The 19823-nt window shown below is 32.3% G+C and overlaps 1 protein-coding gene across 3 annotated transcripts; it reads right to left on the minus strand.

The window, feature by feature from the left end:
* Positions 1-797: 797 nt before the first annotated feature.
* On the minus strand, positions 798-19646 carry LOC123714546 (solute carrier family 46 member 3-like). 3 transcript variants are annotated; one of them, XM_045668834.1, is made up of 8 exons: positions 19377-19646; positions 10913-11795; positions 9375-9534; positions 5098-5199; positions 4428-4565; positions 4021-4104; positions 3544-3700; positions 798-2254 (listed from the first exon to the last, which is right to left on the minus strand). In XM_045668834.1, the coding sequence occupies exons 2-8, from the start codon at positions 11789-11791 to the stop codon at positions 2035-2037; spliced, it is 1740 nt and encodes a 579-aa protein (XP_045524790.1). In that variant the 5' UTR covers positions 11792-11795; positions 19377-19646; the 3' UTR covers positions 798-2034. The 3 variants fall into 3 exon arrangements, with proteins under 3 accessions (XP_045524790.1, XP_045524789.1, XP_045524791.1); XM_045668833.1 differs by having other exon boundaries at positions 19424-19431; XM_045668835.1 differs by lacking the exon at positions 19377-19646 and adding an exon at positions 13928-13947.
* Positions 19647-19823: the final 177 nt, after the last annotated feature.

Genomic DNA, 19823 nt, shown 5'->3' on the forward strand with positions numbered 1-19823 from the left:
TTTGTATATTATGGTAACGAAGTGTAAATAAATAAAAATTAGTTCATATTCTTTCTTATTAACTGACTATGAAAAAAATATCTTCGGCTATATGACGACTATTATGAAGTCTTCGGCTGCTTAATTAAAGACCTTGCATTTGCATAATAACATTTTTCAATCACAAAACTTACCTTAAAATTAATTCAAATTCTCGTCATTCAAAATCGTTTAGAATCTCTGCCATAAAGATATGGAATACGCTTCTCGATTCCATACGATTGGCTTACTCTCTAAGCTCTTTAAGTCTTGTATATAAACACTTCTTAACCATAATATCATATCCTGCTCAATCGTGATTTTTGTTATTCATGTATTTTCTTATTATTGTGTCATTCATAAACCGTAAGATTAACTTTTAGTTTTTAGTCTATTTTTTAATTTTATTATAGTTAAAAAAAATATTTTTGTTTTAGATTAAGTTTGGTAATTGTTTAATTTTTCAATGTTAATAGTACATCGTCTTATTTTCGTTGATTTAGTCATGCAGTTCTTGCACTTGACCTTTAATATTTCTTTATTTTAGTTATTATCCATACTAGGATCGATTGTTAGCGATATATAGCGATAGCGATGAGGCCGCCCCTTGCATCCCTAATAAATTATGTTACTTGTTTTTATTTATAGTGTAACGAAGTTTAAATAAATAAATAAAATTAAATACAGAATCATGCATTTTTATTAGTAAGTACATCAATAACAATAACTATACAAGTTTTAAAAGTAGATTTCTAACAAAAATATTTTTGATGCTAGTTTACGATTCTTACCTAATTCATTCATTTTTCGACTTTCATTACATGTATACATATTTTTAATTATTTTTATAAATATAGAAGCATACGACATAACAAAAATTCTGAGAGTGATAAAATAATGCTACTTTGTTGTATGAATTAGGTTCGATATTGTTAGGGTACTATATAAGAGGGTACAATAACAGTAGTTTTATTATTATTTTTCCGATTAGGTATTAAAATAAAGAACTTTTTCAAGTCAGGACACTTCATAATTTTAATTGAGACTTAGTATTAGCAAAAATTAAATTAAAACAACCTATTTTAACCTCGTTATAATTGACATAAATAAAGAAAATATAACGACTTTAAGGAGGTAAATTTCTTGTGCAACTTTATTAAAATTGAATTTTAATATTGATACAATTATGAATTTACAGATTTTTATTAACAATACCAAAATCTCATATAAATACTGAATAATTTGTCTTAATAATTATTCTTAAGTACTAGTAAGTATACTAATTATCACTTGATTGTTCTATATAATAATGTCAGTTGTTTTTGATTTGAGCTCTTTCTGACCTACGCATTATTGAATTTATATAAGCGTTGATATAAGTGATAGAAAATACATTCTTAGCAGTAATGCTTTGAGTTTGTTAAGACACAGTCTTATAAGCGCGGGATTACGCGAGTTCTATATGCTCGTTGTTTTATTTGTACAAAATACGCTTACGGCCCATAAAATCTTCAATAACAAATTCTTAGAATGTTTTGCGCTTGAGAACAGAATATAGTATAATGAAATTATTACCGTAGTATTGTTTTTTCGTCCGAAAAGCGACCGAAAGCGAAGCGAAATATTTAGATACAGATAACGGAAGGACCATTTTATGTTGTAACAAGATCGCAGTTTTTTAATTAATTTATTACATAGCCATAGACACAAGTCTTTCAGTTGGAATAATAATAATTGAAATATCATTACTTTTTCGTACATCGATTTAAGAAAATCTATATTCATAAAACGAATGACAAAGTAAAACTTAGCCCGTCTTGTTGCACTCTGTACTAAATTACTGTTTCGTCTATTCCTGACAAATTGCGTTTTATTTGTCAATGTTGGTGCTTTAGCTTACTTATTACGTAAATATTTGCGTTTGTTTGAAAAAGCTCAATGTGAACGAAAGGAACATTATATATGTCTTATAAATATATATCACAGAAATTCAATAATATAATGCATTTAATGCATTTATAGCTTACTTGTGCAAACCATACTTTGTGTGAAACCTATTTCTATCTGTGCGGCAACACTATCCGGATTTTCTGGGGTAGCTTCGATTTTATGTTTTTGATCATCATTCTCGAATGCTTTGTTTTCTCGTCCTTTTTCACGATTTTCTTCATTTACTTGTTTTTCTTTGTTAGGGCTTTCAATTGCCAGAAACTTCTTGTTTGCCAAATACAACCATCTGTAATCAAGTGAAACAATATTTACAAATATCGTCGTCACGTTCATGAATTTATTTATTTATTTTATAATTATAATTTATTTTAAGCAAACGCCGGTATTCTAAATTTGATAGTCCACTTAAAACGAAAAGTATTATATAACACTCAATCTTAGAAAAAGCATAAACATTATACACGACTATTTTGTGAAACTAACAACGGCTACGCCACATCACACTCAACGCAGACCTACATACTTATCCCTTATAGGTTAAACCTACTATACGGGGACTAGCTTCTCGCGATAACTGGAATCCTAGTGGGGCGAAAGAGCACTTTCTTTTATTTATTTCAAATTGTCGTGAACTAATTAATGTTATTAAGGTATAATTTACAATGCAAATATAATTTACGCACTTTTTATTGTAATCTTTTTGATGGGCACCTAGCAGTACTGTGTACCGCCAAAGTTCCACCATCGCCTACCATACCTATTATAGCGATAGTAAACTGTCATACTTTTATAGCATAAAGAATCAGTACCATATTAATACGTCTGGCTTCAACACAATCTACAAAGACTGAATCTATTGATTTAGGAAACTTTTTAGTTTAATAAAAATAACCTATATACTATAATAAAAAATGGGGGTTGAACATAGAGGGGTGACAATTAAGGGTTGTATGTATTTTTGTATGCTATATTATAAAAAAATAAAAACAAAAAAATATTATAAACAATGTTTTGGGGTGGACACACCCCTTATCACTTAGGGGTTTAAAATATAAATAGTAGGCGATTCTCAGACTTGCTGAAATTGCATAAAAAAATCATAAGAATCGGTTAAGCCGTTTCAGAGGAGTATGGGAACGAACATTGTGACACGAAAGTTTTATATATATATAGAGATATTTATAAAACCTTCGCCCAGAACCGAGTCTGGGCGTATTTTTGGTTGCCGTTGTCCGTTGCCGCTTTGAAGTATGATGATATATTTATCGCATACTTTATGCCTGCCACCGTAACGTGTAAAGTACTTTTCTTATCTATATTATTATTACATTCCATAATAAAATATCAGTCCATGTGTTTCCAAACCGCTACGACTAAAGGAAGGATACACACTTGCAAGGCTCCTTGTTTTGCAGATAGCCTCGGATTCTATGTACTAAGTACTCAACTCTAAGGGTGAGATTCAGAACACTGCCGTATGTAAATCCAATACATTTTTGACGTACGCCCTAAGTCTTGCTTCTGAACCTTTCCGGAAGTGACCTCCTGTCCCACGAAAAATATTTAACTACTTACAAAAATATAAGTACAGCGGGTATTGTGAGTCCTCCGCCCAATAGGAAGAAGGCACCAGGGAATGTCTTAAGGGTTGCTGTGTATACCGTTGTATACATTGGTGCGTATACTAAAGGCATCATGGCTTCCGCTACTCCAAAGAACGAGTTCACTTTACCTAAAACAGAGTATACCTTTGTTTATTTATATGCAATGACATTATTTATCTACTACATAGTTAGCTTCTCTGTCATAAGGGATGAGTCACTACCACTTTATGTGTTATAAATAACAAACATTGTCTGTTCACATATAAATAATAGTGAGAAACTTTTCTAGATCTATTTCATCAAGTTATTCATTACACTCAAATTTAAGCTTGTAATATTTATTAAAACAGGGTATTATTGAGAGACCATACAGAGTTTGACCATACAGATCATGCAGAAATTGGCGAGAGCCGAGAGCCAATATATGACGCTGAAATAAAATACTTGCCTAGTTCATCTTTGTCCACTAACTTTGACACCATAGACCGCATTGCTATAAACGAAGTTCCGTTGAAAATCTCGACAAGTGGTGCTGAAAATAAAATAAATTTACTGAATTTTGTTTTATTTTTTTGCACATTGTAAAAAAATTGAAATAAGAGGCATTAGATACTTAGTACAATGAACGTTCTTATTAGGCGAATATCTGAGAGGTTTTAGTGGTCTAAATAGATGAAACTTGGGAAAATGGAATAATAGGGATAGCGAGCAAAATTGGAATTTTTTTGCGAGGAATAGAGGCGAGCTGGAAGAATTTGGAGGAGGCCTTCTCTCCTTCGGAGGTCCAGTACTAGTAAAACATAATGACATGGACCTAGAGTAGTATTCGAAAAAAGGCTATTTTTATTTACTTACCTATGTACATATGCCAGGTTTTTGTAGCGAACGCGTACATGAAGCCAGAGAGAATTTTACTCGTACATGATATGACACCAATAATTGCGTCATCAAATTTTAGAACATGGCTGAATACGCCCACAGAAAACAAAGTGCCTGAAAGTGGAGAAACGTTACGTCATTATTTTTAAGTATATGTGTAATTTAAATGAAGGTATTTAGGAGGCTTTGTATCCTTAACAAGGTTTTACATAGTACTTGGGAAATACCGTCAATTTTTAGTAAGGGTGTTAGATTTTTAGATGCTTAAATTTTGTCGCTATTCTTATAATATATTAAAGAAATGTGTTTGAAAATTACAAGGATAATTAGCATCTATTTTTATCCTAAATAAATTGTAATGGACTTGGAAGCATGGTAGCAGTTCTTTACTTTTAACCCAAACACATGGCGATTAAAAAGAGTGACAAAGAGGTTCTTGGCAGTTCTTCTCGCCCACTCTAAGTCTTGATTTGGGACCTGGTAAATATATGTACCTAACATCTTCTTTTGTGTTCGTATGTGTAATTATACGAATATGAATAAATATATTTTGATTTGATTTGCAATTTTCGCTTCATATTGAATTTGATCTGTAGTTGAACGAGCTAGACCAATAACCACTTACCTACATTGTATGTTTACTTACCTACTAATGAAGTACACATAGCGTAAGTCGAGAACATGCTGAAATCCACTTCGTTCCAATTAAAACGATATCTTGTGAACAGATACATGACTGACATTTCACCTGAAACCAAATCATAAGACACTAAATTATTTAAGAAGTTTCTCAACGACAACTGCTGAGTAGCACTGCAAACGTCGAGTTATCTAATGTTATATTTTTTAACTGACAACGAAGTTTTATATAAATGTGTTAATACGGTATAAATATACAATAATTCCTTGTAACTATGAATCAGAGGTTGTATACTATATATTCATTTATTTATTTATGAAAGCGTGCCAACGTTCGACACACTGATACATTGGTAATAGAAACATAGCAACAGTCCTTAGATATGTATAGCATTAATAAATAAAAAATGGTAAACCATTTTTATGGTCAACAATAATAGACTAATTTGTTGCTTAGGCTTATTAAAAAACAGATAATTAATTTAGGAAAGTTTTGATACTTTCGAAGTCATGTCATAAATTATTCTAATCAAATGACAATTTGATACAAGACAATCGGCACTTACACATACCACAAATAATGTGAGGATGTTGAACAATGAATCCATGAAATATATGACATCAGTAATGACGTAGTGACGTAGGTGATTATATACTTTGCTTATGAGACAATATGGTATATTTATAGCAAGGTTAAATCATGACTTTCGACCTCAAAATGCGAAATAATTAGACGGTTTTTGACGGCCTAATCATTACGCCTTAAATGGTGAGGCGTAATTCTTTGGCGAAATAAGATAAAATCGATACTATTTTAAAGAATCTTGTAGACAAATTTTGTATAATCATTTTTAGCTATTTAATAATAGAGTCGTCTTTATTGTTGATAATACTTTAAAGTTATGAATAAACAGTCACCCAAGAATGCGTCTAGAAGTAACACTTCATAAGAGTTCGTTAGTAGGAATTATTGATTGCTGTGTCTGGTACTGTCAAAACAAAATACGATTACAGACTATACAGAATTATATTTTTTCGGTAAACCCGCTATGTATATATGACTATGAAACATTACTAATAATTTAAATTTAACCTCTTTGACTGACATAGCAGATACAAATTAAACGCAATATTTCGTTCATACATGCGCATTATTAGATCTACTATGTTAAATAATTAATATATGTATATCGGGATGTAGAAAGTTTGTGTGGAGAGAGAATTGAAGTGACTTAAATCCCAATTTTTACGTTGGCAACACTATCATTATAGTTTGACATTAATCTTGTATCTATACACTATATAATCTCTCTTAATATAAATTTCCATAACGGCCACCCCCGTTCCCTCTGCCCAAGCTGCATAATTAGTTCAAAATAAGCTTTAAAATTGATCAATCGAAAATGCGTTAGGCAAATATCTTTCCGAATAAAAGCGCGGGCCCATGAATCGCCGGAAGCGATGCTCTGCTGGGTCTGACGTCACACTGCTAACATTCAACGACACATCCGATTGGCCATTCATATCAAATGAATGACACATATTTAGTATTTCAGCGGGACTAGTTCAATGGACTAGACATCAATCTATTATTTCATTAACTTTGTGAATACAGCGAGTTGAATGTAATAAAATACGATAGTTTTCGTAGTTTAAAGCCATACAAAGCGATCTAATTGTTACGAGTTGAATTTGCTTTAGAAAGCTATATTGATAGCTCATATCAATTCAATAAGTAATAACGGCTTTTTTTTTCAATATTCAGCCTGGGCGTTAGTGAAGTTTTGTAATGAAGTCCAATCCAGTCCTACTTCAACTACGTGAATCAATCACTTTAAACAAAAAATATTCCCTTGCGAATTGAGAATCTTAAATAAATAGAAATTCGAATCATAATATATTCTTAATATTAAACATAGTTAAATGTTATGTATGTTATGTTATGTATGCACTTATTTTCTTAGAAATTGTCTAAAATCTAGATTATAAATATATATATTTTTTCCCTTTCTTGGCCTGCACGTAGGGAATGCAATCCCGATCTCGCGGGATCTCGATCTCGCGAGATCCCGTGTAGTTTTTCGGGATCAATCCCGAAGCATAATATGACGAGATCCCGTTCGAGATTGACGGGATTGGCCTGCAATGGTCAGCGATTCTACACACATCCGCTCGGGACGCTTCACGCGACATTGCACATTACATAGGGTACATTGCAATGGACATTATATGCCGGTTAGCAGATACTCTTTTTTTAGAAGTTACTTTCAAAATCACCAATTTTAATCTCCTTGAGCTATACCTACTTTTGTTTTGATTATGTTCATGTAATTAAAATTGTTAGTTGTTTAGTTCGTAATATTAAAGGATAAAGGCTTTTGTTTTCTTTCAAATAATATTTTATTTTAAGTAACCTCACTATCACAAACATGCAGTTTTCATCGTATTCAGTTACGTGAATTGTTTTTTTAAACTATACCAGATCCCGACAATTTCGGGATCCCGCCGGATTGATATTTCTAATCCCGCGGGATCTCGAATTCACGATCTCGAGTCGGGATTGCATTCCCTACCTGCACGGTTTGTGCGTCAGCCATGCAAAAAAGTTAGGAAGTGTGTGGGAAGATTTATTTTATTGGTTTGGAAATTGGATCGGAATTTTGAAAAGGATCCGATAAATTACGTATATAATAAGTACATAAATGATTATAATTTTATATTGTTATGAAAAATGAAACTGGCTAAAATTATATATACATCAATATTTATATTAGATAGAAGGATAGAGATTGAAGTAGGAAATTTTAATGGACAAAAGCGAGGAGATAAAAGCGGAACGGTCATGTTGAGGTCAGGCAAAGAATATATGATTAAAATCCCTAACGTCATTGCCACAGTGACATATATCGTTAGGTAAAAGGTTAAGCCTAGCCAAATGCAAGGGAATGCATGCATGGCCCAGCCTCATACGAATAAGGGTCGACGTGATAGCTTTACCAAGAGTCAGAGTTAAAAACCACGGTTTAGGAGGTATATCGACCTGAATCGTACTGTAATATCGACCTTTAGCCTGACTTGAAGAACGCCAAACGTTTGTCCAAGAATTCAGTAACTGAGATTTAGTTAGGAGAGCCAAATCACAAGAAAAGTTTTTGTACGGAACCAGATCTCCGTCATTGACCGCAGCCTTGGCAAGGCTATCGGCCTTGGTATTGCCAAAAATACCTGAGTGCCCCGGAATCCAAGCAAAAGAAACTGTGCAATTCTTGATGCAACATCGATACAATAAATCACGACATGCAATAATGACTGGATGATTATTTCGGTTACTGCTAAAAGGAAATCTTTCCAAGGCTTGGAGGGCACTTTTAGCGTCAGTTAAAATTAATGAGTTTTTTAACTTCATGATTAAAATATACTCCAGAGACTTCAGCAGACCAAAACATTCTCCAGTAAATACTGAAGTCTATGGCAATTTTATTTTCTGTACAATGCCAAACTCCAACTCCCACACACTCCCCGGGTCCGGGTTTGGAAGAATCACTAAAAATTAAATGGCAATGTTTCCATCGGCTGTTACTGTTAATAATATCTATAAATTTGGCATTGGCAGAAGGGTTTTGTTTACATATATATAAATATATTGCTGTATTTTTTTACGAATCATACTACTTACTGTCATTGTCAAAATGAAATGTCCGAAAATATATTCTTTCCTCTCAGTACTAAATTATCTATTAGAACTTCGTGGTCTACAATATGAAATTTATTTTACATTCATCTTTATTTTATACAGTTGTTTTATATATTCTGCATACGCTATCAATATTGTTGATTTAAAAATGAACAGATTCCTACAACTGCTATATAACCATAAAATACTTAATAGGTACTGTTCCTATAACCGAAATGAATATTGAGTACAATAAAGGAAAACATTCAGTCGAGTAGAGTCATCTTTATATTAACATTTTCAATTCTATGATAAAAAAAACTTTTACAAAACGCTTGGTTCGCGCCAAAATCCGAGACGCGACAGCCCATGCACTACAGAGTACAGCGGGCGCGCCATAGAGATGGCGTACTACTTAAACGCGTTACACGCAGCACCACTTACCCACTTGTTAGTTAATTTATTTTATAATTTTGATAAGTTCGAAGTTCGCGTATCATATAACTATTACGTTATGCAAGTTATAATATCTTCATTCAATGTTTCATTTATATCAAATTAATAGTTGAAAAATTACACTATAAGAGTGACATATTATTTTCGTTTCTTACCGTAAATTGGTCCAATAACTACGCAAAGTACGATTACTAGCATAATAACCCTTAACCGTCTCTTATTCGGTCCATTCTTGAATGCCACCATCATAGTGTCCTTAACATAGCGTGTATCAAAGAAATCTCGTAGCCACTCGCAGCAGTTATTAGTTGGCTTCTGAAAATATTATTATAATTAAAGGGAATTGAATTGTTTGAAAAACAGATACAATTTGAAAAACAGATACTGAATGCGATGTTTTTTAATAAAGGTTTACCAAGAGGTATTTTAAAGGCTGCTGCTGTTGAACTTGCCTCACAAATACTAAAAACTTAATAATATACATATTATGTTTATAAAGGTAATATAACAAGAAAATTTTTTAATCAAAAACTAAATAAACAATTAACGTAAAGACAATTGTCAATGGTTTTCAGGATATCTCGTATAATTATCTAACTTTATGATCGAGTGCACTCAAATGTCAATTATTCTTGAGAATGATCAGTGCGTTAAAGGTTAAATTAATTATTAAAAATTGATAACGTTGAATTATTATCGATTAAGATTAATATTGATAAAGAAGGTTGATCAATGCCTTCTTAATGTCTATTTATTAAATACTTGGAATGATTCTTTAAATATAATAAACAACAAAGTTTAAACAACCTTAAACAAACTACAACCAAAATTGTAGAATTCATACCATAAATAAAAAATACGAAAACGCTGAAAATTATCTTATAGATTTATAAAAATATTTATTCATTACAAAGACTCACGCAGAGTATACAAGAATTAAATTGGTATATATAATATAATTATTAGAACGCATAGATATTATTAATATCAATTCAAGATTTCTCTTTAAAAACCTTAGTATTGTTCAATTTTATTTAGTTTTATGTTAATTAATTTCTTAGCTATCTTATCGATCGAGAGAACAAATCTAGGTCAAGTTGACGGACTTTTTCTATTGACACGCTCAAATTAATTTTATTAGGCATTGAACTTGTAACCTGTTATATAATAAGACGACACGGTTATTGACAAACTTTATTCATGGTCATTGCGCGATGGCATTTATTTGAAAGTGAATGCAAAATTTATCTAACTTAATTTAAACGATTCTCGAATCTTGTTGTTATCTTTTTGATATAAGTATATATATATATATATATATCTATACATATATATATAATGTTTCTCTCGTTTCTCTCTTACAAAGTGAAAACCTGGAAATGTACTACAATAAATCACATTTGGCTGATCACATGACAGTGCAAATGAATCTGACTGAAGCCAGTATACCTAATCATTCAATCATACGCACTACAGAACTTTACCTACCCAAGATATCTGATGAGGATCAAGGATGTATCAATACAAATTATATACATTGTTTCAAATACGTGAATCGCACACCATTTTCTACGTACAGCTTCTCACAATAAAAAATGTTTAACTACAATTACCGCAAGAATGAACCGTGAAGACGTTTTTAATTCATTTCAAAGAAACATTCACACGTACAGATAACAATGATAATACTCACCACACTTGTATCAATTCGTTTGACTTCCTTTATCCTGTAGAAAGCATATAGAAAACTCAAAACATATAACGAAGCACTTAAAGAAAACACTCCATATAGCCCGATTTTTCTCACTAAAATTCCACTCAAAGCCGCTCCAACGGGGACTCCTAAAGAATAAAACAAATTCACGATTCCGATTCGTAACGTTCTTTGTTCCTCGGTCGTCACGTCAGCTATAAAACTAAACACTCCCATAAACATGGTAAACCAGCCCCCAGTCAATGCAGGGAATATTGCTTCGGTCACTGCTGCAACTTCTACCGGCAATTCGTAGAAAAAGTACGTATTCACTATAAGCCCAATACTTGTCAGGAATTCGCCTATTATTGGTAATAGCATGCAAAACTTTCTCTGACCAACTCTGTCACTATACGCGCCTAAGAATATTAAAATTCCACATGGAAGAAACGATTGCAATACTGTTTTCCATCCAGCTACAGATGCTACGAGTGTCTGCACTGCTTCTTCTTCAAAGGTGTAATTTGCGGTATCTCTTTTAGTTAACGCATCACAGATGTGGTGATCGAAGGCTAAATTTACTCTGCATGCTTTCTCCAAATACAAATTTTGCGTAGCGAGAGCTGAAAGTACTGAAGGCATGACGTAACCAGCAAGTATCGGTTCAACTGTTATTAGAGATATCAAACGTTTGGCTTTCTGGAAGAAGCTTAAGTCCATCCAATCATCGGTCTTCTCTTGTACCTTTTCCATTTTGTTTTTTATAAAATTATTTTGCATTTCGCTTGTGGCGATTAAGTCAGTGTCTTTAAGTGTTTGCTCCGCGAGTTTTTCTTCTTTCCCCCTTTTTGTATTGTCGTAAGCCATGTTATTTGTCATGTACCTGGAAAATAAAAGGCATCGTAAGATTGTCGGTATATACTTAGGGACTGCTTGTTTGATAAGTAGATGCGCTAATGTAGATTACACCGGACGAGGTAATCATTTCATCATTTATTCGTATTGTAATCGTTGTCTAGTGGACGAAATTAACTTCACCTAGGCAACGGAATAACTTCTAAACTGAGAAACCGCAAATGCTCTTTCAAAACTATGGTTGCCAACTGCAATGTTTACAACTACTTAGTATAACTCCGTCACGGATATTGACAATGTTTAACAACAAACGCTTTATACTTGAATTGGTTTCGAATTTCGCTGCTTACTTGAAATGTCAAAAATGTTCAAATTCATTGATTATGCATTGAATTACATCAATAAGAAATATTGATATAAAAACATTTCTTACAAAAAATATAAATGTTGTACTAAGCATATAAAAAAAACAATGACGCTACAACCTCTTTGAGGTCTGGGCCTCAGATTCTGTATCTGTTTCATGGTCATTTGTTAATCTAATAGGCAAGTAGGTGATCAGCCTCCTGTGCCTGACGCACGCCGTCGACTTTTTGGGTATAAGACAAGCCGGTTTCCTCACGATGTTTTCCTTCACCGTTCGAGCTAATGTTGAATGAGCATATAGAAAGAAAAGCCATTGGTGCACAGCTGGGGATTGAACTTACGACCTCAGGGATGAGAGTCGCATGCTGAAGCCACTAGGCCAACATTGCTCGTACTAAGCATAAGCATCTTAAAATGTGGAAGTTGGACTTAGTCTGCGGTGGCCATTGATTTAAAGCGGTTGCGTAATTTCTATAGTTGTATTTTCTAAAGAGGTTTTTTGGCTCAATAGGTAGGTAGTAGGATAGAGTGAAAAGACATTTGAAAAAAACTTATCAAAGCTGTTCGTATGCCAGAAAAGTAAGTAATAAGGGTACGTCCAATTACGACGTTTTTAAGTTCTAGGTTTACGAGATTCAGATGTATCATTTGTAAAATTAACAATTTAAAAAAGGGCTCTTTATCGGCTAATAGTACGGGTAAAATACAAAGAATTTTAAAAGAAGATGTTCGTATGCCAGAAAAGTAATTAAAAAGGGTTCATTCAATTATGATTTTGATAAGTTCTAGGTTCACGAGATTCAGATCCATCAACAATTATAGACCTTGTAATCTCCACAATAGCTAACAAAAACCGCTAAGCGTTGTCATCGTATTGGCCTTGTCAATCGTTCCGTATTCCTAATCAAGGTTCACACGGAAGTAATGTGATGATTTTGCACATCAGTGTAAAGGAAATGGCATAACAATGCATTAGTAACTAACTAACTACAATAGTTAATCGCTATGTGCAGTAATTTTTTCTACAATATGTCAACTTTCCTAATCTTGTCACAGAAGTTATCGGAATAATGTAAATTACTTAATATTTAGTTTATGAACTTTACGTATAAAACCAATAGTCTAAGAACAATCCTACTCCTAAAATTTGCGAGTGAAAATTCATAACACAAAATATCGCGCATAACTAATTCACCAATATAGCACTTTCTACTTCATCCTTTGTGGTTTAAATAGAAAGTCATAACATTCGTAAACATATTTGCAATCTTTACGGTTTTAGAATTAGAATAGCAGTTCTTTTTAAGTAGCAATGCTACTTTTTTGCGATGCGAATGCGAAATTTCATGTACATATGAGATTTTTCACACGTAAGAGTTGATGGTTTTACCAATTGAATAAGTAACACTACACAACCCCTGGTCTGGGCATCACATTTCTATACCTGCTTTCTTAGATAATAGCTATAGGCAGTTAGGTGATCTGTGCCGTATGCACACGGGATTTGTTCTCAGACTTGCTAGTCTCCTCACCATGTATTCATCATATGAGAAAATCTTAATTGCATACTATTGTCTTTGGTTAACATAGCTTTTACACATTGAAAGAAAACAATTTGTTTTCTTACATAGAATACTTTCACTACTTCTAATACTTGGTTTGGCATTCGTGCACCATACGTCAGGTATTTAGACTCACCCCCCTTCCCCCCACCTAGCCACTAGGCAGACCGCTTTAGCTATTTTCTAAGTTAGTGTTTAATAGTATATAAAACAAACTGATAACTTCACATACCTAAGATTTTAAAGATGACACAGCCTTCTATTTTAATATTTTAATGACCAACTGAACAATGACAGTAGAATACGTGGTAATCTCAATTATTAAATCTTCTTTGCAATGCAATACTCACGTTTTGAATTACTTCAAATGTAATCGGTATAATACATAGTTAGATATTGATCAGGCACGTATGAAACAACACAAGAATAAATTTTTATCTTTTCAAGTTCTTAAACTCAATCTATTGATTTAGGGCCTAATTAATCTGTGCTCCTAATTCGAATAGTGTAATTCGAGATCGCCCTATTCGTTTACTATATCAATGTTTGTTAGTAATCATAACAATACAAAAATATATATCTGTACTAATATTATAAAGAGGAAACATGTCTGTAATCTTTTAAATCTCTTGTCTAATATTATAGAAGAAAGTTTTGCATTTAGAATTTTTGTTTTTATCAATTTATAATAGTCAAGCTAAAATTTCTTGTACTGATTATTAAAATTATTTCATTACCTACTTAAAAACATTTTTTTAAGTATTTTGAGTATTTTTAAATTCACGAATGTGGGACATTCTACCTACATGCTACGAATTTAAAAAATAAATAAGATATATATTCGCTTTAAATAAAATCTGTATATTGATTAGATTATGAATGTAAGTGTGTAAAAGGAAGTAATTAAAAACTGAGAAGAAGAACTGTGACTGACTGTGAAGAACTAAGTAAAGTAAAACTTTTATGATAACGAAAATATATCTATATATAGTACATTTTCCACTGCCACGAGAGTGAAACCGCGGGGCTTGGCTAGTACTTATATATTTAAACAGATTATATAAATATACAAAACAGAAATATATATAACAAGTTTTTACTATGTATAAACTACACAAAATAATAACCGCTCGATTTTGATACAAAATTAAATTTGAATGATGAACAACTGAATCGAGTTGAAAAAATTAACAATAAGCAAGTGAAAACTAAGAATTAAAAGACCGGCAATGCAAACGCGTGCCCTATGGAATTGAGAGTGTCCATGGGCGGTGGTATTTAGGTGGAACATTAGGTGATCGCGTTTGGCCCTGTTCTAAAAAAAGGTAGAACTGAACTAACGGTCAGCTGGCATGGTAAACTTTATTATTGGTTGTACTATAAAGAACGGTTTATTGACCATTGATACAGGGTTTTTACAATACCAACTATTGAGCCCTTAGTACATACCTCGATATGTCCTTGGTTTGCAATTATGAAAATGGCCGATGAGTCAATGGCCGTGTATGAACTACTTACAAAATTAAAAAAAAGTACCGATTTCAATAATATCCAAGATGACCTAAATTCTATGGTTGAAAAACCTGTCTTAAGTAAAATGACAATTCTTTTGGTCAAGAATAACTATTGAATAAATAATTAAAATAATATAACGAGCGTTCGATTCTTTCCCAATAATTTGGAGGTTTATTCCTCTTAAGTACTCGATTGTTTATTTATGTGTATCTTTTTGTTTGTACACAAAATCCTCATAGGAAATCATTCCTTCAGAGTCTGTTTTTATAAATTATTATTTACACACAACAATCGTGACCAAACAATTTTTTCATGTCTACAAAATAATCATTAATGTAACGTACGTAAAATACCAAGGGAATCCCCAATCGTGATCATGTAGCATAAAATCGTACAAAAACTGCGAAAATTAGGTAACTCTCGAGTTTGTTGATTTTATTTATTAAGACAAAGAATAAGAGGAAATGTACTCTAAAAAATCACATAGGATAATCGATATCTTTAAGCTAGTCGAAGTTAACCCCATATGGCATTGACACACATCGGTAAAACTACATTAGTATGGGTCATCAGTTCCACGCCTGATACAGGTCTTCGATTCCTAGCTCTATCATACCTTAAGAAGGTTTTCTCACAATGCCTTAATTGTACGAGAAAGTCACACGACTAGATTGAAAAAAAAATGTGTGTGCAGAGGAATCTGTCACCCATATAGTCTTAAAATGCATGGCTGTGGCTTCCTAACGGCAGGAAAACCTTGGAGCAGTCACTCCGTGAAGCCTGCGAAGTGCCCAGGAAACGTTCGAGCTTCTGGAAAGAGCTAGGCTGGTTAAATTAGCCAGGACTTAACGCACAAAGAACTAAGGGCCGAAACTGACTACACACTACATTTCAAGAACCAATTCTTGGAATGCCACAGTTGCGAATCACGTGCTTAATTTAAATACTAATAATGTTAACAAACAACATATGTTTTGATCGTACATATCAACTAGTATATAAGTTATTTTAATAAAGCCAAAAAGCGTTAATAGCTTGAACTACTACGTACTTTTATACTATTTTATGCTTTGAAAATAGTATATGAATATATTGTTACAATATGTAAGAAGACGAAAATTTTTTACAGTGATTTAAAAATTTGTCCGGGAGTTGTTTATTTCACTGGTAGTATAAATTTTGATCAAATGCTCTTGTTTATACGTATTTCCTTTCTGTTTAATGTTTTCGTTTCGTTTTTCGTAATTTTTTTAGTTTCTAAAGGAATTTGTACTGTGATATAGTCCTCCAGACACCATGGTTAAACCGCTTTGTTGATATAGTGGATTTGTACTCTAGTTAATTTGTCTCTATTTAATAATGCGATGAATTTAATATAAGGTTTAAACTGTCCTTGTGTATTGTATACTAACTTAACTTAATTGCAGTTCACATTGTGTTCATAATAGATGTTTGTCATCACCAAGTACAAAGTTTTTAAAATTGTTCTCATCCGTTATTTCGTGTACTTAGCTAGAGAATATTTTTTGCAGAGCCGACAATGTCACTTGATTATCAAACAATCAAAAAGTAATTTGGGAGTTCAATGGTCAATAAAAAATACGAACGTTCAAAAACATCATTGCATAAAAAAATTAGTTGATATGACTAAACATTTTATTTCTTACTGATATTTTGAATTTAGAAATAACATCTAAAACTATGATTAATATTGAATTCCAATTCGGTGCTAAAAAATTGTTCCAAATGGACATTTTCAAATAAGCTGATGTTTACCGTGACTCACATGTATTGAAAATTTGACAAGAAAAATATTTACTAGGTAAGATGTGATAATGTGCACTGAAATAACATCATTGGAAAATGTAAGACAATAATAATAAAACAAAATCGTCACGTTAAAGCACACAAAATCCCATATATCTTATTTCTTTAAGACGTAAGATTAAACTAAAATTAAAAGGCTGATCTGATTATCGTTTATATATTTCCAGATAATTATGTCACATCCTCTGTATATTATGTAAACAAAGAAGAAACGGTTATTGTTTTATCTTGTTCATACTTATAAATGGCTAATTGTGTGATCGAATTAATAAACTATATTTAGTTATGTAATCATAATTGTTTTCAAAGAGCTATTATTATCAGGTTATACGCAGCCCGTCAAGACGCGTTACGCGTCCTTTATAGGATTTTTTATCCTTGTTTCCACTTTCTTATTGAAGGAACGTGATGTCCAGGAAAATCTGTGATATAGGCACAGAAGCTTGATAACTTGACTACAAAAAGAAAATGAGATGAATAAACCAGAAATCTGAGGCTAAACGTTATTTTCTGTTTTTATCAGGGTTTTGATGTAAAAATAAACGTACTTATGTAGGCATGAATACCCATGAATAATATATAGAAATACTTCTTTTATAAACTCCGTTGATATGCAATTAGTTAAGACGCGCTACTTTCTTCATTTTCAAGTATTAACTTCGTACGCAGAAAATATCATTGGTTCACAGCCGAGGTTGAAACGTACTCAGTCTCTATTGCTTAAGATACGAATTAAGGCTATTTTAAAATTAATGATTCCAATCATGTATATGCCAATTTAGGATTCTAAGTACAAGTTTCCTTAAAATCGGTAAAAAGATATCGCGTATTTCTGAAGGTAATTAATGTTGATATATGAAGTCGGTTTAATTTTCCCAATTTTTTTTTATTAATATTTGTGTATGAACACTAGACTAGGTCAAGAACTAGTCGCAAATACAATGGGTTTAACCAATGAATAAGGTGCTGGAAGATTATTTTAAATAACGTTGTTATGAGAACAAAAATTCATGGGTTGTTAAAGGTTATTGAAAAATTACAAATATGCAGTCAGAATAATATTTCGACGTTTAACATGAAAAAAAAAATATTATAGGCGCAGGACTGGTGTTACTGGTGATACTTAAAATATCAAACTGGAAGAGTTTGTTCGTTTGCATGCTAGAATGAAAATCGCGCAACAGTCGAAAGTAAGGATAGATATCTAATAAATAAAAATCAATAGCCCTACAACCTTTTTCTGTCTGGGCCTCAAATTTCTGTATCTGTTTTATGATCATTTGTTAAACTAATAGGCAAGTAGGCGATCAGCCTTCTGTGCCTGACGCACGCCGTCGACTTTTTGGGTCTAAGGCAATCCGGTTTCCTGACAATGTTTTCCTTCATCGTTCGTGCGAATGTTAAATGCGCACATAGAAAGAAAATCTATTGGTACACCACGACCTCAGGGGCGAGAGTCGCACGCTGAAGCCAGAAGGCTCTCTCTAGAGTCTGCCAAAATATCTAAAATATAAATTTTTTTGTCAATGGCATTTTAGTACACCGTTTATCTGAAGTATAATTTAATATTAATATTTTTATTTAATTTCTGTTTATTACCAACCTATATTTTGTTCCTTCGAAAGGTACAGTTTAAATATATATATACGCAGTTTTTGAAAATTTTCCTCGTTGTATAAAAATAACTTTTGTTAAACTTGTTTGACATATAATTTATTTTAAACAGAAATGTCGTTAAACTAAAGTGAACTTAACAGTAATTGGAACGGTTTTAAAAGTCCTTGGTACTTGAATGTATATTTTAATTCTTAGAACTGAGTTTAAACAACCGAATTCAACATTGTTTTCAATTTTAATTCAAATATAAAGGACACTGGAAAATAACATTACCTATATTAAAAGCACTTTAAACATTTGTGTGTATTTTTTATGGACGAGAAACTAACTATATTAATTATGTGCTTTGGAGCATATATTGCTTGAACTTTAAAAATATACTAAAAGTACAAAAACAGTTTAACCATGGTGCGGGAAGGACTACAGCACAGTACAAATTCCGTTACTTAGAAACTAATAAATAACATGTCAAAATTTCACAATTAATAAATAATAGATTATACAGTACAGTGTAGCGAAATCTGAATACAAGGCCATGAAGTGAGCGTGCAAAAAATGATGGTAAAATAACATCAATGCAATAGATCTCCAGAGGTCAAGGATTACTTGGGTTACCTCAAAAATGTAATAATTAGAAATAGTATTTTACACCATTATTTATTTACATTTAAATTAATTTTAAATATAATTACATATTTATAAGAAACAATTAAAATCCTTACCAAATTATTATTTCTTTCACAACCAAGTATCACAAAATCAGTCTTACATTAAAATTCCATGTTATTTAAATGAAGGGTGCGAAATTAAAAAATCTAATTGTAATTTTGCCAGATCGCGCGCGCTGAATCTCCCCGCGAGCGATGTTCCGCGTGCGTTTGACAAACGGCAACTAAAAACTTCGCGGTTGCAGTTTGTACTGACTACTATGTATTCTTAATTTACAAGTTCTGAGCAACCACAGTTCACTAGGTAGTTTGTGTACTGAGCGGATGTCCATTCTGATGTCCACAGAGTATCGGCGGCCGCCATTCCGTAGTTGGGTTTTGAAAGTTGTCTTTGCTCAAAAGAAAGAAAGTTTAAAAACATTGTGTGAATGCTTTTGATAAACTTTATCAGATTGAGATAATCTTACCTATTTTAGGTAATTACGTAAATATTGGAATCGT

This window comes from Pieris brassicae, chromosome 9 (genome assembly GCF_905147105.1).
Source record: "Pieris brassicae chromosome 9, ilPieBrab1.1, whole genome shotgun sequence".
In the NCBI taxonomy this organism is placed as follows: domain Eukaryota; kingdom Metazoa; phylum Arthropoda; class Insecta; order Lepidoptera; family Pieridae; genus Pieris; species Pieris brassicae.

Bases quoted from the DNA above. Each gene is read 5' to 3' on its own strand.
- LOC123714546 (XM_045668833.1), bottom strand. The intron at 5,200-9,374 runs GTAAGAAACGAA...ATTTGGTTTCAG, and splicing joins AGTTATTGGACCAATTTACG to GTGAAATGTCAGTCATGTAT. The intron at 4,566-5,097 runs GTAAGTAAACAT...CTCCACTTTCAG, and splicing joins TATGTGTACTTCATTAGTAG to GCACTTTGTTTTCTGTGGGC.